We start from the raw sequence: 23,191 nt of genomic DNA, 5'->3' as shown, positions 1-23,191 counted from the left end.
GTCTGGATGGAAAGGACACACTGCCGAGTACGAGATACCAGTATCAGGAGGAGCAAACCTCCAAACCCTCACCTTGACAGGACCAGAACTAACCGTAGGCGAGCCTCTCTTCAGGGGCAGGACCTCCAGAGTTTGGGAGAGAAGGAAGAAACCCCAGGTTCTGATCCCCCAAACTGAGATGAAGTGGCTAAAGGCCAAAGACTAGGAGCAATATCATGTTTGCTGAGTGTTGCCAAGGGAATGGTGCTCCTTCCCATAATACTCTGCAAAGAACTAGAAGGACTTGAAAACAAGTGAACCTCCTGTTCTTCTGGAGGGAATGTTGCTGGGAAGTGCTTCATAAATATGTTTCTGATTATTTGATGACGTCAGTGTCGGACGCAGGAGAGCGTTTGAAGGGCTGGACCTTCTGAGGGTCTTTGTCCAGCACTGTCGCCATAGCACTCAGATTTGATCAGATCTCCAGCTCGCCCTGTCAGTGGTGCAGAAGGAGACTTACCCTCTGAATTTGTTTCATATTCTCACCATCACTGACCAATGTGTACTACTGCAGAACTACATACTTTAAAGCACTACACCGATCACCAAGTACTTCCCTTGTACTGCATATTTGCGGGTACTGCTCACTGGCTACTTGAAGCCAGGAGGACAGATCTGGTCTGGTTCCTTCCTCATCACCACCTGTCAGTTCCTGAAGGCCCCCATTGACTAATTGGTCTAAGACGGACTCCATGAGGAAGAGTCGATGAAGCGGTGAGGTTTTCTCCTTGACCCCCTTGATACCCGTGACGCCCGTGACATCAGGACGACCTGATGTCTAAGGCAGTCTTCCTTGTGGTCATTAATGACAGTAGTGACGGCGTTGGACGGGACCTGCAGAATTTACCCCGAGGTGGCAGATGGTTATCAGACACACGTCATGAGGTTCCTCGGCTCTCAGTCCAGTGACATCATGCTTCTGAGGGGGTCCCGATCCTGGTCCTGGTCCATGTCCCAGTCCTGTTCCAGGTCCTGGAGTGTGACGTCCCCCCTGGAGAGTGAGTAACTTTCCTTTCTTAGCTCTTTCAGCCTCTTCAATCACCCCCCCCCCCTCCCCTCACCCCGTCCCAAATAGGCGTGCCTAAAAATAAGCGGCATTCCTGAATAGTTGCGCCTACTGCCCCCCTTCTACCGCACTTCTCCTCACGGGTTAACAAATAGACTATGATGGCAGAGGCGCGGTGACGCAGCCCGGGGCCTTTATAGGCCGCCGTCCCCCCCCCGCTCCCGGCACTGCAGCCGAACCCGCCGCTCTCGCCCGGGTCATCGCGCGCTCCACGCACGACAAGAAGAACGACTCCTCGACGAGGTGCCAATTAAGTTCGACGTCCCGGACCGGACCGGACCCCCCACCCCGTACCGCGTCCATCACCGCCTGACACGCCGGCTCTTCGCGAGTGCGTCAGACTCTTCTCACGGCCGCGCGTCCAGCCGCTCTGAGCCGCACTTTGGCCGCGGGAGCGCGCCTACCAGAGACCCGCGAAAGTTCTCCGAGCCGCCGAGCACGCGGCTCCACACGCAGGTGCGAAGCAGGTATAAAGGAGGGGACGCGAACGCACCAAGATGAGCTACAACTACAACGACGAGCAGCCGCCGCCGCAGTACTACCAGGCCACCGAGCTCGGGGACGAGGACGACGAGGAGATGCCCGCCACGGAGAAGGACCTGGCCGAGGACGCGCCATGGAAGAAAATCCAGCAGAACACCTTCACCAGGTGGTGCAACGAGCACTTGAAGTGCGTCAACAAGAACGTGACCGACCTGCAGAGGGATTTTAGCGACGGGCTGAAGCTCATTTCTCTGCTGGAGGTGCTGAGCCAGAAGAAGATGTACAGGAAGCACCACAGCAGACCCAACTTCCGTCAGATGAAGCTGGAGAACGTCTCCGTGGCGCTGGAGTTCCTGGACCGAGAACACATCAAGCTGGTGTCCATTGGTAAGTCAGCAAACTTTGGAGAGGAGAGGAGAAGATCCTCCGTAGAAGCTGGAGAGGGCTGATCAGGAGAAGGTTTTTTCTGTTGTCATGGTTACACAACACACATTGTCTGTGTATACACATGTGTGTGGTATCCATGTGGGTGTGTTACCACCTGGCTTGTCAACAGACACACCCGTCATGGGTCTGTCCAGCAGTCTGTGGGGGCTGTGGGCTGAGGGCAGGCCCCCCAGGCCCCCCAGGACCACCAGGACCCCAGGATCCCCACAGCCCCAGCCACACCCCTTGGGGCACGGGCAGACAGACGTTCACCAGGGCAGTGCTAATGGGGCCGACACCATTTATGATGGGGGATAGAGTCACAACACACGCACAAACACACATACACACACACACACACACACACACACACACACACACACACACACACACAAAGGGCCAGGTCAGGGGTCACACAGTCGCTGGAGATATTTCACGACTTCTCATCAGCGAGTCTTGTGAGGTGGGGATTAATGGGGGTTATTGAATATTAATTAATCTTAATCTTCAATTAAATTTGTGTTCACAGAACAATCACATGAACGTTTCCTTCTTAGACAATGGAATGACGAGTGTGTGTGTGTGTGTGTGTGTGTGTGTGTGTGTGTACAAACACCTCCTCCCTGACAGTTTGTGTGTGAACACACTGATATGGGTTTGGAGTTGGTGTTCCAACCAGAGACAGACAGACACACACACACACTTCTGTTGAAAGTGACTCATCCAGTGCCTGGAGGCAAAGACCTGGGGCGGTCCAGACATGCATCGGACCAGTCCAGACCTGCACTGAGCCCAGATGAGTGTTGGATCCCAAGCCCCCCCCAGCCCCCTGGGGGACATCTCAAACAGTTGTCCCTCATGCCAGTCATTTCACCTGTCGGTGCCGCTCACACTCATGTGACTTTGCCCACCCCCATGAGCAGATAACATGAAATTAGTGACAAACAATTGCTCCCCCAGAGACTAAACCAGTAATACCCTTGGGTCCCGCATTCCTTGGAGTAGATCATGGCTTCTCCAGAGTATAATGGCTGAGAAGCCCCCCGCCTCCCCCTTCCTGCCAAGGCCTCTGACGCCCTGAGGCCGGCAGGGAGGCCAACAGGGACGTCCTCATCAGGCCGGCGGGGAGTCTGGCAGGGACACGCCCCGCCAGCGGAGGAGGCCGGCGGAGTCGCCCCCATCAGGCTGGTGGGGAGGCCCCTGTCCGCCTGGCCGATTTTCTGCCACTGCAGCACAACAGGCTCTGAAAGTAATTGAAATCCAGGTTGTTATTTATGCAGGGGGGATCATCTTGCACACACCCACAGCTGTCACCGTCCTCAGCACGCCATTGTGGCTGCGTGACGGATTGTCGGGGGTCCCCGGACCGGCAGCTGTCTACCAGGAAGGGGGTCGGGGGAAACGGCGAGTGCAGACAGACTCCCGTGTCCATTGCGATCAATCATCGCTGTTTGTATTTCCTCTCAGAATAGCCGGGTCTGCTGAGGAAGTGTTTCTTTATATGACATGCTACCGCATAGATGCTACGCCCCAGCCTGTCTGCGTCCCATGGACTTCTTTCCCTGTGATGCCTTCAGGTGCCTCGTGCACAGCCTGACGTGGGTTTCCGAGAATCACTCATTGCGTCGATCTTTGCCGTCCCTTCAGATAGCAAAGCCATCGTAGACGGGAACCTAAAGCTGATCCTGGGGCTGATCTGGACCCTCATCCTGCACTACTCCATCTCTATGCCCATGTGGGACGACGAGGACGACGAGGAGACGAAGAAGCTGACCCCCAAACAACGTCTGCTGGGCTGGATCCAGAACAAGGTGCCCCAGCTGCCCATCAACAACTTCAATCGCGACTGGAGGGACGGCAAAGCCCTGGGAGCCCTGGTCGACAACTGTGCCCCGGGTAAGAGGCCTTCCCTCTGTCACAATGGAGGGAAGGGCTGTTGTCAGTGTGTCGGAAACATTATCATCTTCTTAACTTGTCCCCTTTGCTCCCCATGTAAAACATATACACACCACATTGGTATTTAGACGTCAGCCGGGTTAGGGTGTCCCTGGAGGCCAGGTAGTGTCTGAGCAGCTGCTCTTTTAGGATGAGCCCTCCGGCTGTCACACAATGACTGAAGCTCCCGTTCACGCCGTTTGGGGGCCTGCAGGCCAAACGGCCTCGGCAGTACCCCCAAATTTGGGCACCATTCCTCCTCCTGTGTCAGGAGGATGCTTGGCTGCGAGTCAGAATGCGGAGCGATGTGTCACAGAGAGGCGACTGAGCCACGGATACACAGATCCTGAGACCCCGGCCTGATTCCCTGCCAGCGGAGCCTCTGCTTCCAGTGCCGAGCCTCACAATTCCTTCCCTGGCCGAGCTGCTCTCGGTGGAAGGCGGAGGAGTTCAGAACACCGCGTCTAACTGTGTTTACAAGAGACAGTGATCCTCCTCTAGAGCTGCAGCACTGACCAAAGAAGGTTATTTCTTGGCCGGCGTGAACAGCAGGGCTTCTGTCCGAAGCAGCTCCACTCTGAACCGCAGGAGCCCTGTCTGCAGAAGACACCCGCAAACCTGCAAAGCGGTCAGGTCGATTTATACCAGCTGCCGGTGTGTCCACATACAAAGGACAGATTATACCAGTTTATAGGGTTTCATCAGGGTTTGGACATTCTACATGTGTGCAGGTTTCCAACCCGGACTGTCAGTCAGGATCAAACGTTCATTGTGGTCTTCAGGGCCCCTGTTTTACAGTCCTGCCAGCAGGGCTGTCTCCAGGTGAAACCCCCAGAGTTCGACAGACCCACGATAGTTTATTTCTTCTGGTCAGCGCGGAGTTCTCCTGCTCCTTAACTTCATAGAACTGAGGATTTAATGCTGTAGTCCGGCATCTATATTAATTGGATAACGGCCCACCACGGGCGCCTCTGAGCGAGTGGCCCACTGCATCATCAACGCTAATCCTATTTAGGCATTAGCAGCGCGGGGCAGGCGAGCTGCCGTATCTGGGGAGCTTGTTTTCTCTCAGAAAGCCCAGAGATATCTTCATTGCCACACGCATTTACTTTACAGGAGCAGAGCAGTGTGGGTAAGGTCACACTGTGTTTAAGGCGGAGGTGTTGCGGAGATAGCGGCCGCAGCACGAGTGGCCCAAATTTAGCCGTCTGAATGGTCTAATGGGCTGTTTGCATCCCGTCAGGTCTGTGCCCCGATTGGGCGGAATGGGACCCCAACAAGCCGGTGCAGAACGCCAGGGAGGCCATGCAGCAGGCTGACGACTGGTTGGGCGTGCCTCAGGTAAGACCTGTACTTTCTCTGGGTTTGCTTTAGCGGTGCTGTGTGGAATGAGATGGGCTGGTCTCTAAGGACCGGAAAAGCAAGTGTGTGTGTGTGTGTGTGTGTGTGTGTGTGTGTGTGTGTTGTCGAGGGCAGCCAGCACACACCTTGTCAGAGCAATCTACAACACGTGCTGCTGTACACTTTCCAATGCAAACATGCCCAGCTGCATGTGTTCACACCTGGGAGGCTGCAGAGAGAGGAGGCGGTGCGCTCAGTAAAACACAGGCGGGAGGTTTTCCAGAGAGATCATGCTGGAGGATGTCATGAAATATTGATCACCCAGCTCACTTCTAATATTGCCATCCGCTTCGGTGCAGCGCTCAGTTTGTGTGTGTGTGTGTGTGTGTGTGTGTGAGTGTGTGTGTGTGTGTGTGTGTGTGTGTGTGTGTGTGTGTGTGTTTGTGTGTGTGTGTGTGTGTGTAGGAGTTCTGTTTGGTGGGTTTGTGAATCTGTGGAGGTGCTGGAATGAGAAATCGCGGCTCCTTGTGAACAAGCCACCACAACAGCATCGTAAATAATCCTGCGCTCATCGGAATACCAATGCGACTAAAGTAGGAGAGAAATATTTCCCGTCCTGCTTTTAATGAGGCAGAGTCTCTGGTAGGTGATGCACATGATGCAGATGCACATGATGCAGATTGTTTACTTGTTTGTTGTAGATGCGGGTCTCCATGAGGTGAAATGTTGACGAGATAGCCCGGGGTGTGTGTCATGGCTCTGCTGGCTTGAAGCTGAATTCCAATGTGGTGGCGTTAAGGAGATATGGGAGAGGTCTGGCTCTGGATAATTCCCCATGGCTGGCCTATTGAAGTCAACAACTCTCGACCCTGCCGTCCAGGGGTTAAATATAACCGGCTCAAGGCGAGGCTCCGGGCCTCTGCTTGACAGACAGGTGAACAAATACTGTGCAGGAGAGGGGAGTCAATGGCAGAGCTAACAGATAACTTTAATCCTTGTTAAAGTTTGTCCCATCGCACTTTGCTCAGTTAATGAAAGCCACACAAAGCTTCTCGTCAGCAATAACCGTGCGGCCCTTTCGAACATCAGAACATCATCCCCGCGCTGCGGTCTCCTCGGTGGTCAATCGGTCAAATTAAAAGTCGCCCTGTATGGACGCCGATGGTCTGTATGCGCTTTAAGTGATCTGTTTGCGCTTTAGGTGATTGCACCCGAAGAGATCGTGGACCCGGATGTGGATGAGCACTCGGTGATGACCTACCTGTCACAGTTTCCCAAAGCAAAGCTGAAGCCTGGAGCTCCCCTAAAGCCCAAGCAGCTTTACCCAGACAAGGCCAAAGCCTACGGACCAGGTGGGTGGACCGGCAGCTTTGCAGCGCACGACAGGTCATTGGTTCTATAAATTAATCCTAGTTGTCGGCTGAGGTCTGGGAGTGAACGCCAAAGCAGTGTTGCACATGAATATTTCAGAAAATTGGTGCAAACTTTGGCTCATGGATGATTCAGTGCTGGCCAGCATCTCAATTCAACCGTTGGACTCTTCCATTGGCCCAAACAAAAACTTCAAGGAAACTTGACTTGTCTCCATATTTTCATTGCAGGCATTGAGCCTCATGGCAACAAGGTGCTGCAGCCAGCTGTGTTCACAGTGGAGACGCTGGAGGCCGGCAGTGGTGAGGTTCTAGTCTATGTGGAGGATCCCGAGGGACACAAAGAGGAGGCAAGTCGTACTCGACGCATAAGCAGTTCACATTCAATCCAGTCTACTGTGCAACCAAAGACATTCAAAGTGTCCTCTCTGACTTGTCATCAGGCAAAGGTCAAACCCAACAATGACAAGAAAAGAACCTACACAGTCAGCTACCTTCCCAAGGTTGAGGGAAACCACAAGGTGAACCCAAACACTCTGCTTGTTAGTTTTGTATCTCATCAAGTCAGTGCATAACTTCTGTCTGCTTCTCCTCTCCTGTCCCCGAAGGTCAAAGTCCTGTTTGCTGGTCAAGACATTGACAAGAGTCCCTACATGGTGAACGTGGCAAAGGATATGGGCGACCCAAGCAAAGTCCATGCTAGGGGACCGGGTCTGGACCCTACGGGGAACGTGGCTAACAAACCCACCTACTTTGACATCTACACTGCCGGTGAGTATGGAGAGGTCGGCCTGCGTTGTTGAACAACTGTATCCAGAGAAACTTTGAGACACAGCTGTGATTATTATGTGCGATTAAAAGGTGATTGTTTCTGTCAAACTCAGGGGCAGGAAATGGCGACATCAGCGTTGTCATTGTCGACCCTCAGGGTAAGAAGGACACTGTGGAACTTGTCCTTGAGAATAAGGGGGACAGTGTTTTCCGTTGCACCTATCGCCCTGTGCAAGAGGGACCTCATACCATCCACATCTTGTTTGCCGGCCAGGAGATCCCCAGGAGCCCCTTCACTGTCAACGTTGCAGAGGGTGAGACATCTGTCTGCCCTGTAAATAATGTCAGAGCCTCAGATTTCTGCTGCGAGAGGCGCGGTGATCTATCCATCACCGTCTAGAGTGGTGTTTACTGTCCCTTCGAGAAAACACACAGAAAAGAGCATAACCCTTCCTGTCTGTTATTTCTAGCTCCTCCCGTTGCTCCTCCCAAGGGAGCGCCCCTGCAGATAGTACCTCAGTCAGTGCGCACTCCTCCCGGAGAGAAGGGTGGGAAGGGGGACCCCCCCCCAAAACCCGGCCGCCCAAGTTAGTATGGTGAATTGGGACGAGCCTGTGCTCACTGCTCAGCCAGAATCCCAGAAGCCACTGTTCTAAGCTGCGCCCTGCAGATGTCCCTCCTTGCTTTACCTATGGTTGAGGTGTCCGGGCTCCATGTTGCGCTTGGTCGCTTGAAGCTCCTCTTGTGACCTGCAGCTTGATGGTTCAGTCAGAGGGAGAGATTACATGCAAACAAATTGGTCACGGGTGGTTCCACCATGCATTTCTCTCACTTTGTTCAGCCTTTGCTTGCACTCTTTGTTTTTTTTTTAATTTTTTTATTGCACATACATTTGCATCAGGCAGCATTCAGTTTGAGCCTGGGGTCAACATTTCTGATGAACTGACCAAAATGTGAGTTTCCTCTCTCAACGCTCTCCAAAGTGTCGTCATCCCAGTCTTTACTTTGAGTTTTTATGGGCTGCAAAAAGCTTGATTCTCATTTACAGGTGTTGTGTTGCCAACCTGCAGGGAGTCCCTTTTCGGATATTTGAATGTCTCGCTACTAACACTGCCGTCAACTGCTGGCTTTTCTCAGCTGCTATGGGTTTGAGAAATGTTCCTTATCCCAGTGTTGTTGGTGTTCCTTTCAGCTATGAACCCAAACGCCTGCAGAGCAGTAGGCAGAGGTCTCCAGCCCAAAGGTGTGAGAGTAAAGCAGGTTGCAGACTTCAAGGTCTTTACCAAGGGAGCTGGCAGCGGAACACTCAACGTCTCCGTCAAAGGACCGAGTGAGTCAGAGCTCTGTCTCCTCGCTTCGACTTCTTTTATTTTCAGTTATTTTCCACACCGGGGTTTCGATGTGAGGTTTGCATTCGTTGAGCCCCATGATAAGGTGTAAATCTCCAAGTGTTACTGAAAAACTAACGCACACTGAATTATTCATCAACAGCCGGAGCAGCAGAGAAGGTGAACGTGCGGGATGCAGGAAACGGGGTGTATGAATGTGAATATTATCCCCTCACGCCTGGTAAATATACAGTCAGCATCACCTGGGGCGGCCAACCAATCCCTCGCAGGTAGAGAGCCGCCATTAGATTGAAGTTATCATCAATTCACCAAACTTCAACACCAGATTATATTTGGACTCCTGCGTGATCTTTCCATATCCGCAGCCCCTTTGAGGTGGAGGTGGGTAATGAGGCAGGCTTTCAGAAGGTTAGGGCCTGGGGTCCAGGTCTGAAGACCGGTATGGTGGGGAAATCTGCAGACTTCGTTGTGGAGGCCATCGGCACGGAGGTTGGAACTCTGGGTGAGTTGTTCATCTGTAATTTCCTTTTTGAAACTTTAGAATGATCCCAAGGTCTGACTGTGTCTCCGTTCCCCGAAGGCTTCTCCATTGAAGGCCCGTCTCAAGCCAAGATTGAATGTGATGATAAAGGTGACGGGTCCTGTGATGTGCGATACTGGCCAACCGAACCGGGTGACTATGCTGTCCACGTCATCTGTGATGATGAAGACATTGAGGACAGTCCCTTCATGGCCCACATCCTCCCTGCAGCCAATGACATCTTCCCTGAGAAGGTGACTGTCTGTCTGTCTGTCTGTCTGTCTGCCTGCCTGTCTGTCTGTCTGTCTGTCTGTCTGTCTGTCTGTCTGTCTGTCTGTCTGTCTGTCTGTCTGTCCGTCTGTCCGTCCATTTTTCCACTCACTTGTCCCATTGTGTTTACAGGTTAAGGCCTACGGCCCAGGCTTGCAGCCCACAGGTGTCACAGTTAACAAAGCCACTGATTTCACCATTGACGCACGCATGGCGGGGAAGGGGCAGCTGCAGATCTACGCCCAGGTATGGAAGCAACCCCTGAAACACCGGCCTTCATTTCAGGAGGGCTTTCTGTGAGCTGTGTGAGAGCCGATTCTCAGTGGCATGTGTTGGTTTCGCTTCAGGATGCCGAAGGCTGCACAATCGATATTAAGATCACGGACAGAGGGGACGGCACCTTTCTGTGTGTGTACACTCCCGCCAAGCCCATTAAACATACCATCATCATCACCTGGGGAGAGGTCAATGTACCCAATAGCCCATTCAGGGTAAGACACACTTCACCAAATTTCTATAACACAAGGAGGCACGCAGCTTTACTTCAGGTGAGTTCCTCTGGCTCAAGTACACTCTAACTCCATTAGGTGCTGGTTGGAGAGGGCTCTCATCCAGACAAGGTCAAAGTCTACGGGCCTGGAGTGGAGAAGATGGGGCTGAAGGCCAATGAACCGACTTACTTCACTGTGGACTGCAGCGAGGCCGGTCAAGGTGAGGAGCAATTGGTCGAAAGGGTCCCAGATCAGAAAACAGATCTATGAAATCAGTTTAATCTGAAGCTATGAAATACAAAAATAAAAGAAAGAGCTATGCTAAGTCATTTAAAATGTAAAAAAAAAAAAAAAAAGAAAAATCATCCAATCATGTGTGTCCGGATGATTGACTTTGACCAGATGTGCTCAATGCTCTGCTTCTGCAGGAGACATCAGCATTGGCATCAAGTGTGCCCCGGGGGTGGTTGGCCCTGCCGAGGCGGACATCGACTTTGACATCATCAAGAACGACAATGACACCTTCACTGTCAAGTACACCCCCCCAGGCGCTGGCCGCTACACCATCATGGTGCTGTTTGCTGACCAGGTCAGAATAAAAGGCATGCTGGCCTCGAGCCTTATGTAACTTCCCCTTGGGATGGAGATCTTTAATTGGTTCTCTTTCGGTCAACTCCGTCAGGAGATTCCTGTCAGCCCGTTCAAAGTCAAGGTGGATCCTTCCCATGATGCCGGCAAAGTGAGAGCGGAAGGACCTGGACTCAACAAGACGGGTGAGATTCAGTTGGAAAAGCACGTTTATGAGATATTATCCTTCCACATGCTCTTGTGTTTCAAGAGCTAGAATCAGTAGCTCTGATGCTACCTGTGTTACAGGAGTGGAGGTGGGCACGCCGACCCACTTCACCATCTACACTAAGGGAGCGGGGAAAGCCAAGCCGGAGGTCCATTTTGCACCATCGGGCCCAGGCGAAGCAGTTTGTGACTTTGAGATCATTGATAACCATGATTACTCCTACACCGTCAGATACACTGCTCTGCAGCAGGTACAGCCATTCTCATTCCTTCAAATCACTGTAGAGTATGGAGATCAGACCGAGGTGACTTCATCTCAACTCTCGTGGTCTAGGGAAACATGGCAATTTCAGTGAGCCATGGAGGGGATCCCATTCCCAAGAGTCCCTTCCACATCACGGTGGCTCCAGCTCTGGATATCGGAAAGGTGAAAGTGGAGGGATTAGACAACAGTAAGTCAAGAAGTTGGTGTTTATGGCCAATACCGTTGAAAAGAATGCATGTGTTAAATGAGAGAATCAACATTTGAAGCGTCACGTGTTGTATTTTCACCTTGCAGAAGTAGAGGTTGGAAAAGATCAGGAATTCACAGTTAATTCAAAGGGGGCTGGTGGGCTGGGCAACGTAGGTGTGAAAATGACCTCGCCCTCGGGTCGCCCAATCCCATGCAAGCTGGAATCGGACAAGGCCAAGGGAACACACAGCGTGAAGTACATTCCCCCGGAGGAGGGACAGTACAAGGTCGATGTCAGCTATGACGACAACCCGGTGATGGGAAACCCCTTTGGGGTGGAAGCCGTGATGCCCGCAGATCCTTCAAAGGTAAGAGTTTGCAATATAACTCCACCGAGCTTGCGATGCTCACAACATGACATTTTGGAATCTGAGTTGTCGCCACCTAGTCTTGAAAAATGCCCCGACTGTTGCACATTCCAGGTCCGTGCCTTTGGCCCAGGCCTTCAGGGAGGTGTCGTGGGTAAGCCAGCCCCGTTTACCATTGACACCAAGGGCGCCGGTGCCGGTGGGCTGGGCCTGACTGTGGAGGGCCCCTGCGAGGCAAAGATCGAGTGTCAGGACAACGGGGACGGCACGTGCTCAGTGACCTACCTGCCCACCGAGGCTGGGGAGTATGCCATTAACATCCTGTTTGCAGAGCAGCACATCCCCGGCTCTCCGTTCAAGGCTGCAGTGCGTCCAGCCTTTGACCCGAGTAAGGTGACAGCCAGCGGCCCTGGACTGCAGCGGGCCAAGGCAGGTGAACCAGCAACCTTCACCGTAGACTGCACTCGAGCTGGCGATGCAGAGCTCACCATCGAGATTGTTTCGGAAAACGGGACCAAGGCTGAAGTGCACATCCAAAAAACAGCGGAGGGGACCTTCTCGGTCACCTACATCCCACCCTTCCATGGCACACACACCATCACCGTCAAGTACGGGGGCCACGTTATACCCCATTTTCCAAAGGTTGTGCCAGTGGATCCCTCAGTGGACACAAGCGGTGTACATGTCTACGGGCCAGGCGTGGAACCCAGAGGTATGAAGGCGAAATTTAACCTCATCATTTGTCAAGCGCGGAGTCAAACATTTGTTATTCTAGCTCTTCATGCTTGAGGATTAGCTGCTTCTCCGATGATTAAGAATAGTCTCCTGGACCCTTTCAGCAGTCCGCCAACAGCCGATGAGATGGCCAATGCTAGGACTTGAGTGACAACTCTGACCTTTTTTGCCCCTTCATCAAATCCAGGAGTCCTTAGAGAAGTCACAACACACTTCATCGTCGATGCTCGCGCTCTCAACAAGGCTGGAGGAACTCATGTGAAGGCTCGCATCATCAACCCCTCCGGCACAAACACCGACACCTACATCACTGATAAGGGAGACGGCACCTACAGGGTGGAGTACACAGCGTTTGAGGATGGTAGGAGCACAGATGGACTCTGTAGTGTTGTAGCGTGGAATTGCTTCATCATGATGAGGAAGGGAAGGGAAGGGAAGGGAAGGGAAGGGAAGGGAGGGGAAGGGAAGGGAAGGGAAGGGAAGGGAAGGGAAGGGAAGGGAAGGGAAGGGAAGGGAAGGGAAGGGAAGGGAAGGGAAGGGAAGGGAAGGGAAGGGAAGGGGAATGGAGATCCATGGCAAAAGATGATACAGATAAATATGCCTGATGCTGGTAAATGAGGGAAAAATGGAAATGTTGCCAGAAAGGTCACAGACACTGTCAGAGAGAGAAATGACCAACAGGTGCTTCTATTAGGCGTCGTTTGGGAATAAAGAGGGAGAGCGGGAAAAGTGGGAGTGAGAGAACGAGCGAGAGAGAGGTATAAATACAGAATGATGCAGTGGAGCAGTGATGTGAGGGGCAGGGAGCAGGAGGGAGACGGGCTCTGCTTTATAAATAGTCTGTTCTAGAACAGAAGCTCTTCACCAGGCAGGTATGTGAGCTGAAGGCAGTGAGCTACTCCCGTGCAGCAGGGGAACGCTGGGATATTAATAGAGATCTATAACACAAAGCAACAAGATCATAAAGAATGGCTCCACCGGCAGCCATGTTGTAATACCTATCAGTACAGCTGGAAATTGGCACATTGGCCTATTGAGAATATTCTGTCAAATGAATGTTGGAACAGAATCCTGAATAGGGAACAGTTGTAATGCCTTGCATTTTCCCAAGAGTGAGCGCACTCTAGATGGCAGCTTTTGTAAATGAAAATATGTTTATCTCCTTAAAGGGGAATACATTTGGCTCCTGATTAAAAGCAAGTGGCGACAATTTTAAAATTTGTGTTCACCTTTGAGGAAACTTTGGCAGCTGATGCATCTGTTTGTGTGCAGGAATTCATCTGATCGAAGTGCAGTATGATGAAGCCCCCGTGCCCAAGAGTCCTTTCAGGGTGTCAGTGGTGGAGGGATGTGATCCAACGCGGGTCCGGGCCTTCGGACCAGGACTGGAGGGAGGAGTAACGAACAAGCCCAATAACTTCACCGTGGAGACGAGGTACGACTGGACAAAGACACGTGGAGTAAATATGATCAGGTTCATGATGGAGATTGTAATGAGCCTTCCTCGTCAGGGGCGCAGGCACCGGGGGGCTGGGCCTGACCATCGAGGGAGCCTCCGAGGCAAAGATATCCTGCAAAGACAACAAAGATGGCAGCTGCAGTGTGGAGTATGTGCCCTATACTCCTGGGGACTATGATGTCAACATTAACTACGGGGGCCAGCCCATCCCTGGGAGTCCTTTCCGCGTGCCAGTAAAGGACCCTGTGGACCCCAGCAAGGTGAAGTGCTCCGGTCAGGGCCTCGGCGCTGGCGTGAGAGCCCACGTCCCTCAGACCTTCACAGTAGACTGCACTCAAGCTGGACAGGCCCCGCTGGATGTCAAACTGTTCGGGCCAACAGGTAAGAAGCTGTACAGGCTTCTCTCGTTCTTCTCCAATACATCCATCATCACAACCGGCATTGCCATAACGTTGGATATGAAGGTACCGTGGAGCCAGTGGGAGTGAAGAATAACGGCGATGGAACTCACACAGTTCACTACACCCCAGCCCAGGACGGACCCTACACGGTGGCCGTCAAATATGCAGACCAGGAGGTGCCGCACAGGTAGGGGATGGAAAGTCGGCAATGAACCACTGAAAAGTTAAAGTAATGTCAATAGTCAAGATCAGCCTTTGGAGGAGCAGCCGGTAATGACCATGATGGACATCTGTCATTTTCTTTAATAATCCCCTCATGTTCTAACCTCCATCCACAGCCCTTTCAAGGTTATTTCTCAGCCGGGTCACGATGCCAGCAAGGTTCGCGCCAGCGGGCCAGGACTGGACACCAAAGGTGTTGCTGCAAGCCTTCCCGTCGAGTTCACCATCGATGCCCGTGATGCAGGGGAGGGACTTCTCACTGTGCAAATTCTGGTTGGTTTCCAAAAGTATACTGACTGATATCTGGGTGTTTAAGTAAACGTGAGAACCTGACAGCCTGACACCTGCTGACAACAGGACCCAGAAGGCAAGCCAAAGAATGCAACCATCCAGGACAACAGGGACGGGACCTACACTGTGTCCTATGTGCCCGACTCCACTGGGCCCTACACCATCACCATTAAGTATGGAGGAGACGAGATCCCATTCTCCCCGTATCGCATCCAGTCCCTGCCCACAGGAGATGCCAGCAAATGTAGACTCACCGGTAATTACTTCTGGCCCAATCCTTGATGGTCCTAATACGGCGAATCATTATCAGTGACTGTGATATCATTAATATTGATAATACACTCTCTGTCATTTGTTTTCCCAGTGTCCATTGGAGGACATGGAGTGTGTAAGTGAACTTCGGCTTTACTAGAAATTCTAGAATGTCTCCAGTGTCTTCATCGGCGCACTCGATCAATCTTCCTTCACCTCATCTTTCTCCTTTTGACCTTCAACAGCAAACCTTCAGAAGCTGCAGACCTCTGAGGATACAGTCATCACTGTTGATGCCAAGGCTGCTGGCAAGGGCAAAGTAACCTGCAAGGTGCTGACACCTCAGGGGATGGAGCTGGACATGGATGTAGTGGAGAATCATGACGGGACCTTTGACATTTACTACACGGCCCCTGAGCCTGGAAAATATGTTATTACCATCCGCTTTGGGGGGCAGAATATCCCCAAGAGCCCCTTCCAAGTGGTGGTAAGTTCTTTCATCGGTCAGAGGTAGAGCAGATCTTTGCTAAGTATTTTCTTATTCTGGCAAGTATTAAATCTGCACTGTATCATCTCTCTGCATTTAAAGGCCACGAATGAGCCAGTTGTTCCCTGCGACACGGTGGATCCGCTCTTCCGTCCTGTTAACTTCCTTGTCCCCTTCACACCTCAGCAAGGCGAACTCACAGGTTTGACAAGAATCCACACACACACACACACACACACACACACGCACACACTCACACTCGAAAATCTTATTTTGGCGTGGAACACTCACTGTTAGCTGTCATTTCCAGGAGAAGTGCGAATGCCTTCTGGTAAGACGGCCCGCCCACATATAACTGACAACAAGGACGGCACCATCACAATCAAGTACCAGCCTACAGAGCGAGGCCTGCATGAGATGGACATTAAATATGACGGCAACCACATTCCAGGTCTGCAGCACCTCACGTTGACAATTAGCTGAGCATTCTCAGGTTTTGCCCACGAATTGTCAGTGCTTTCAAACATCGCTGCATCTCTGCCCTGTGTCTCCTGCAGGAAGCCCTCTTCAGTTCTACGTGGATGCTGTGAACAGCGGAGTGGTGACAGCTTATGGACCCGGTCTGAGTTACGGCATGGTGAACAAGGCTGCCACCTTCACTGTGGTCACCAAGAATGCCGGAGAAGGTAGCAGAAGAGAGCCGTCTCAAGGATATATCCGCAAAGTTTGTTTTTGGGGGCTCTCAAACAGCAGAAGCGATGAACCAGAGCCCGTGACTTGTCTCCCTCTCAGGTGGTCTGTCACTGGCAGTCGAAGGTCCATCTAAGGCAGAGATCACCTGTAAGGACAACAAAGATGGCACCTGCACCGTGTCCTACTTGCCAACTGCTCCTGGAGATTACAACATCATCGTCAAGTTCGACAACAAGCACATTCCTGGCAGTCCCTTTATTGCGAAGATCACAGGTGAGGAGGTCAACGAGTCGTCGCTCAGCTTGACATAATCAGGCCCTGAACGCACCCCTGTCCCAAATATCAGGAGTTCTGCCACGGTTTCATTTTTAACAATGGACTCTTATTCCAGCAGCCGACCCGAGTTGTTTGCAAGTGTGTGTCTTTTCTTTCCTTTGACCGACGTTTTCAAACCCTCTTCCATCAAGGGGACGACGCTATCACCAGGACGTCCCAGCTGAATGTTGGCACAGCAGCCGATGTGTCCCTCAAGATTGCAGAAACCGACCTGAGCTCTCTGACTGCCAGTATCAGAGCTCCATCGGGTAATGAGGAGCCCTGCCTGCTGAAGAGGCTGCCCAACAGACACCTCGGTGAGGAATTTGTCCGTCTGCATGACAAAGTGACACGGACGTTCAGCTGTGGGTCAGCTGCTGGCAGTAAAAAGGCTGGGGCCTCCTGCATAACTGTTTTTTCTAATAATTTTCTCCCAGGTATTTCTTTCACCCCGAAAGAGGTGGGTGAGCACGAAGTAAGCGTGAGGAAGAATGGCGTGCACGTCGCAAACAGCCCTTTCAAAATCATGGTGGGCCAGTCAGAGATAGGAGAGGCCAGCAGGGTGAAGGCCTTCGGAAAAGGCCTGGTGGAGGCCCACACCTTCGAGATGGCCGAATTCTTCGTGGACACCAGGAACGCGGGTGCGCCCTGGAATCTGTCAGCTTCTCAAGTCTTAAAAAATATAAATCATGGAAAAATACAAATGCGGTCTTTGCTTGCTTCTCATCCCCTCAGGTTATGGAGGACTTGCCTTGTCGATTGAGGGTCCGAGCAAAGTGGACATCAACTGCGAGGACATGGAGGATGGGACGTGCAGAGTGACCTACTGTCCCACAGAGCCGGGAAACTACACCGTGAACATCAAGTTTGCAGAAAAGCACATCCCAGGTCAGGGGTTTCGCCCTTAACTTGCAAACGGCTCCTCAGACAGAAAAAAATTCATCCGATCCATCTCCCGACTGCTCCTGTCGTGTGTTGCAGGAAGTCCTTTCACAGTGAAGGTGACCGGAGAAGGAAGGATTAAGGAGAGCATTACCAGGAAGAGGCAGGCGTCTTCTATTGCATCAGTGGGAAGTACATGTGGGCTTAACCTTAAAATTCCAGGTCAGTGAGGATAGCAGGCAGCTTGCTCCGGAGGCAGAAATGAACTGATGCTCCGTCAGAGTCCCAGCGTTGTTCTTTTCTGCGTGGCAGGAAATTGGTTCCAGATGGTTTCGGCTCAGGAGAGGCTAACTCGAACCTTCACCCGGAGCAGCCACACCTACACTCGCACTGAGCGCACGGAGATTAGCAAAACCCGCGGAGGAGAAACCAAGAGGGAGGTACGGGTGGAGGAGAGCACCCAGGTGGGAGGAGGAGGAAGCCCCTTCAGAGATGTTTTCGGAGATTTCCTCGGGAGGGAGGCTCTTAGCAGTTTTGCGGGAATCACTGCCAGACCTGAAGGTGAATGAGACAAAGACAAACTCTTTCCTTTCTTCTCCTTGTCCCTCTATCCTGAACCTCAGTCCGCTCTGCTGTGCTTTCTGTGCCTCTGCAGTCGAGGGCTGCTCTCAGGCCATGACCGCTCAGGTCACCAGCCCTAGTGGGAAAACTGTGGACGCTGACATCGTGGATGGGGGAAACAGCACATACAGCGTTCGCTTCATCCCCCTGGAGATGGGACCCCACACTGTCAACGTCAAGTACAGAGGCCAACACGTCCCTGGGAGCCCATTCCAGTTTACCGTTGGGCCCATGGGGGAGGGGGGAGCGCACAAGGTCCGTGCAGGAGGTCCTGGCCTGGAGAGAGGCGTGGCAGGGGCTCCTTGTGAGTAAAAGAAACGTAAACTGTAAGGAGAGGACCCGGAAAACCTCCAGCGCACCCTCCTTATCTCATCTGGATATTCTCCATCTGTAGCTGAATTTAGTATCTGGACCAGAGAGGCCGGTGCTGGAGGGCTTTCCATCGCCGTGGAGGGACCAAGCAAGGCGGAAATCTCCTTTGAGGACCGGAAGGATGGTTCCTGTGGTGTGTCATACGTTGTCAAAGAACCAGGTACGTCTCGTCGCCTCGAATTTTCCTCATTTGTGCGTTTCATGCAAGTATATCCCGCTTGCACATTCTCAGCTAAACTTTCACTGACTGTACTCAGTTCATCCGGCTCCATGCTGAGAGTAGACTCCCCATCTGTCTCCCCAGGTGACTATGAGGTGTCAATCAAGTTCAACAACGAGCACATCCCAGACAGCCCGTTCATCGTGCCCATCGCCACGCTGTCAGACGAGGCCCGCAGGCTGACCTTCACAAGTCTTCAGGTAATACTTTGCCGTAGAGGAGGTGGCAAATCCACAGCAAATGTGGGACACAAGCACCATAACAACACTGAGTGCCAGTTGCAGAGAGTCAGGATGAACGGCAGATGCCGGCTCTGCCGGGGGGGGTAGATCTGGATGCTATCACTTTGCCCTTGAAGGGTAATTGGATGCCACTGCTGCAGCATCATGACTAAAATACTACGAAGTTGGCGGGTGATGAAGGGCTGGATTAACTGTCCCTCGCCTGTACTGGCCAGCCGATCCGTGCAATGTGTGGGCAGCCAGTCAGACAGGGTGATTATGTTGCTGTCAGAGAGAAAGAGGGAAGGAAAGAAAGGAGAGATAGGAAGATAGAAACGGTTGGAAAGACAACATATTGTTTCCTCTCCACCCAGAGGCCTGTTGGTTCTCTTTCTGTTTGCGCTCTACCGAACCTGTTTGTCGTGCACAGAGTCGTCCCAGCAGGGTGCGTTCAGGCCTCCGAGGGCTGGTGGAGGTGCAGGATCAGACCCACCTCTGGGTTGTCACACCGCCTCTGCTGTCTGCTTGTACACCTGAATGGCAGAGACGCTAAACGCCTCGGCTTTCACTCTGACCTGCTCCGCCTCCAACACCCACCTTCTATTCTGGTGCAGGCATGACTAGTCACACACTTTGTATCCCTGGAGGGGCAGGAACACTCTCTCTCTCACACACACACACACACACACACACACACACTCACTCTCACTCATACACTCACACACATACCCTAAATACTCATGTTCTCATCACATTTTGATGCCTTTTTAGGAGAGGGATTTGAAAGTAAACCATGAGGCCTCGTTTATGGTGCAACGCAACGGGGCCCGAGGAGTGGTCGATGCCAAGGTCCACACGCCCTCCGGCTCTTCCGAGGAATGCTACGTCACCGAGCTGGACAGTGGTACAACCACGCACCTCTTGTTCGGAGTTCGCTCGTTGAGTTGACAATGATCACCAATCTCTTTTCCAGACAAAACAGCAATTCGCTTCATTCCTCGGGAGAATGGGGTTCACTCCATAGATGTAAAGTTCAACTCAAGCCACATTCCTGGAAGCCCTTTCAAGGTGCGAGTGGGTGACCCAGGGCTGATCGGAGACCCAGGCATGGTGACAGCACACGGCCCCGGCCTGCAGGGCGGGACCACAGGTACGAACGCACTGCGTGAATACTGCTCCATGTTTAGCCCTTTCGGCTCCAATGGTGCCTCCCTCTATGTAAAAAGGTGCTCATTTCCAGCACGGCGGTGTTAAACTAAACCTTGCAGAGAACTAACAGGGATTAATCTGCTGGTGAAAACAATTACAAGATGAGATCATAGACCCCGGCTGTGTGGAAGAGGCTGTTGATGACTGTAAATTGAAGTGATTCGCTCCGTGTGATGTATGAGCCGCCTTGCCTGCTGGCTCCCGGCGAACAGTGTTGTTTATCACGCTCTGCAAAAAGAGGTCCTTCAATCATCCGAATGCCGTTTGCATTGTTCTGTTTTTCCAGGCGTGCCTTCGGAGTTTGTCGTGAAAACCTGTAATGCAGGCTTGGGCACATTATCGGTCAACATCGATGGGCCGTCCAAGGTCAAGATGGACTGTTGTGAGTGCCCGGAGGGCTACAAAATCACCTACATCCCCATGGCCCCCGGCAACTACCTGATCACCATCAAGTACGGCGGCCCACAGCACATCGTGGGGAGCCCTTTCAAAGCCAAAGTCACAGGTCTGCTGGACAGTCATTCTCCCATCTGATCCACAAATCTTGCATGACAAGTGTCTGAATCGGAAACAAATGTGATTCTCGGGTAATGTGTGGAAGTCAGGGGTGCAAAGTCATCCCGGCTCCTACTGCTCAGGCCGTCCTGTTCAGATAAAGACACTGTAAGTGCATCTGAAAACTCTGCTGTGTGTCGTACTTCTCCAAGGTGACATGTGCTGTTTTAGTTTCTGCTCTTTGTGAAACTGTGAGCAGCGGCATAGGCAGCCTTTTGTCCTCCGCCCTATCTCCTTGTGTTATGTAACATCTGGACTGAGCCCTAATGACATTAGATAACCCTTGTGGCCGTCTGTCTCTCTCTCTCAGGTGCCCGGCTGTCAGGAGGTCACAGCCTCCACGAGACTTCATCTGTCTTGGTTGAAACTGTCACCAAAACCTCCAAACTGGGTGGTGCCTACAGCTCCTCCTCCTCCTCCTCCTCCACTTCTGTCAAACTGGCCTCTGATGCCAGTAAGGTGGTGTGTCGTGGGATAGGACTGTCCAAGGCTTTAGTGGGACAGAAAAACAACTTCACCGTGGACTGCAACAAAGCAGGTGACAGAAGCGACCACACATCCTGCATTCTCTATTCAGACCTTATGGTCTGCAGACACCGCAGTGTTTGTAGATATGGGCTGGGTTCCTCAGCAGTGGGAGCGACCCAACATTCAGGTGTCAGGTCATAAAACCCAAACAATGAGCAGAAGAATCCCAGACCCTTTGCAGAGCAGAGACAAATGCACTTTCAGGTGAAATTGTCACCTCCATTCCTAGATCCCCATCTCATCAGTAATCTCATCTTCTAATTTTAGACATGACAAAGAATTCAGACAGCATTTGTGAGCAGGAGTGTTTCGTGCCAAGAACGAGTGCCACAGATGCAGCATTTCCTTTGAAAGAGTATTACAGATGCAATGCTTCCTTTGAAAGAGTACTATAAATGCAGTATTTGCTGTGAAAGAGTACTACAGATCCAGAGTTTGCCTTGAGAATGTTGATAGAGAAGTACAGAGGAGGTGAGAGGGCTCTGCATTGTACCTTTTTAGATTTAGAAGAAGCATACGATAGAATTCATAGAGGAACTCTGGTATTGTATGGGGAAGTCTGGAGTGGCAGAGAAATATGTTAGACTGGTGCGGGACATGTATGCGAGACAGTGACGTGTTAATGTAGGTGTGACAGAGAAGTTCAAAGTGGAGGTGGAACTACATCGAGGGTCAGTTCTGAGCCCCTACTTGTTTGCAGTGGTGATGGACAGGCTGACAGATGAGGTTAGACAGGAACCTCCAAGGACCATGATGTTTGCCCATGACATTGTGATCTGTAGTAAGAGCCAGGAACAGATGGAGAAGAGGGTGCATCAGACAGGGTTAGATGAAGGATGAATAAAGATGATTGGCTGTGGTAAAAGCCGTGGGAAAAGCCCAAAGGAGAAGAATACAATGAATTCAGACAAATATCTGTCCACGACAGGCTTGAGGGCAAACTGTTCTCCCAGCATCTCCAAACCAAAATCCTAAATCTGCTCGTATCTCCTGTGTCCAGGTACCAACATGCTGATGGTGGGGGTGCACGGACCTCAGACTCCCTGCGAGGAGGTGTATGTCAAGCACATGGGTAACAAGCTCTATAATGTCACCTACACTGTCAAGGACAAGGGCAACTACACGGTCATCGTTAAATGGGGTGATGACAATGTCCCTGGGAGCCCCTACAAAGTGGTTGTTCCCTAAAATAAATGGACCTGCTGCTCTCTGCTGACCCGGCCCCCTCTCCCCTTGTGGCTTGAACGAATCAACCAATCTCCCCCTGACCTGGTTTTGGCACTGCTCCTCACTCCTCATCAGAGTTTTGTTTTGTCAACATGCACTAAAACCTGCAGAGAAATTAGCTTGCTGTTTTCCTTGAAGGACCCTTTCCACAAGACAGATTGTGCCAAAGCTATTTTCTATTCACTTCAGAAATGACACTTCCGATCAGGCCTCCAGGCAGAGGGGAGTCTGGATCCAGGATGCCTCGGGAGTCTTAGTCTTGAGGTTAAAGTGTTTTCCGTAGTCCGTGAAAGTTCTTCTTCTCTCATCTGTCTTGCAGTAGGGACCGGTGTCATATGCAACTGTGGATAGACAGAATCAGAATAAAGTGTGATAGTTGTGGTTTTGTATGGTAACAGGATGACTCTTTGTTTTATTAACCTATTTTTGGTAAGTCTTTGCAGACCTAATAAAGATTCAATGGCTAACTTTCCTCGTGAAAACTCATGAGTCTTGTGTCGGAACCGGTTTCATTCTTCATCAGAATCCAAAGGCCCTCTCCCGATCCTTCGGACACAGGTCCTCTTTGGCCGTGTCTCTGGACATAGTCTGGTCCGTGCCCCAATGACTAGGATACCACTGCTTTGTAGTTCAGGCGACTGATGCTGAAAGCCCTCAGGACCTCCTTTTGGCCACAGAAGGTTGGCTCATACCAATGTTGGGTCTAACAGGGAAGCGGTAGAATCAATAAGAGTTGATATCAAATAAACGTTCTGCAGTGTCCAAGCCAACCAACGGTTGAGGAGCACTCGCGTGGAGGCTGGATGGCTGACGTGGCTATGGT

The 23,191-nt window shown here is 51.7% G+C and overlaps 1 protein-coding gene across 2 annotated transcripts; it reads left to right on the top strand.

Annotated features, from left to right (window-relative positions):
• The first annotated feature begins 1,268 nt into the window (after window positions 1-1,268).
• Window positions 1,269-22,840, top strand: LOC147224634 (filamin-C-like). 2 transcript variants are annotated; one of them, XM_086163204.1, is made up of 47 exons: window positions 1,269-1,975; window positions 3,662-3,910; window positions 5,193-5,290; window positions 6,492-6,642; window positions 6,892-7,010; window positions 7,104-7,181; window positions 7,269-7,431; window positions 7,545-7,745; window positions 7,902-8,018; window positions 8,624-8,761; window positions 8,923-9,049; window positions 9,146-9,282; window positions 9,361-9,554; window positions 9,703-9,816; window positions 9,918-10,061; window positions 10,158-10,281; window positions 10,490-10,650; window positions 10,744-10,834; window positions 10,938-11,107; window positions 11,191-11,308; window positions 11,416-11,678; window positions 11,793-12,390; window positions 12,601-12,774; window positions 13,686-13,848; window positions 13,925-14,253; window positions 14,337-14,460; window positions 14,612-14,768; window positions 14,853-15,042; window positions 15,151-15,174; window positions 15,284-15,525; window positions 15,628-15,727; window positions 15,836-15,976; window positions 16,083-16,211; window positions 16,318-16,491; window positions 16,686-16,850; window positions 16,971-17,174; window positions 17,269-17,421; window positions 17,515-17,637; window positions 17,728-17,976; window positions 18,071-18,340; window positions 18,431-18,568; window positions 18,713-18,828; window positions 19,621-19,753; window positions 19,823-19,999; window positions 20,345-20,563; window positions 20,924-21,151; window positions 22,142-22,840. In XM_086163204.1, exons 1-47 carry the CDS (start codon window positions 1,603-1,605, stop codon window positions 22,327-22,329), a joined length of 8,238 nt encoding a protein of 2,745 aa, XP_086019330.1. In that variant the 5' UTR covers window positions 1,269-1,602; the 3' UTR covers window positions 22,330-22,840. The 2 variants fall into 2 exon arrangements, with proteins under 2 accessions (XP_086019330.1, XP_086019332.1); XM_086163206.1 differs by lacking the exon at window positions 7,902-8,018.
• The last annotated feature ends 351 nt before the right edge of the window (window positions 22,841-23,191 follow it).

This window comes from Fistularia commersonii, chromosome 17 (assembly GCF_037954325.1).
Source record: "Fistularia commersonii isolate RoL2024-O1a breed Wild chromosome 17, RoL_Fcom_v1.0, whole genome shotgun sequence".
Taxonomy (NCBI): domain Eukaryota; kingdom Metazoa; phylum Chordata; class Actinopteri; order Syngnathiformes; family Fistulariidae; genus Fistularia; species Fistularia commersonii.
The sequence above is the reverse complement of the archived record's forward strand: the minus strand, read 5'-3'. Positions and strand labels throughout refer to the sequence as shown.

What these genes read in the sequence shown, in the direction of transcription:
- LOC147224634 (XM_086163204.1), top strand. Translation starts at nt 1,603, where the DNA reads ATGAGCTACAACTACAACGACGAGCAGCCGCCGCCGCAGTACTACCAG. An exon ending in CTTTGACATCTACACTGCCG is followed by an intron (nt 7,432 to 7,544) that starts GTGAGTATGGAG and finishes TGTCAAACTCAG; the next exon opens with GGGCAGGAAATGGCGACATC. An exon ending in TCAGCAAGGCGAACTCACAG is followed by an intron (nt 15,728 to 15,835) that starts GTTTGACAAGAA and finishes TGTCATTTCCAG; the next exon opens with GAGAAGTGCGAATGCCTTCT.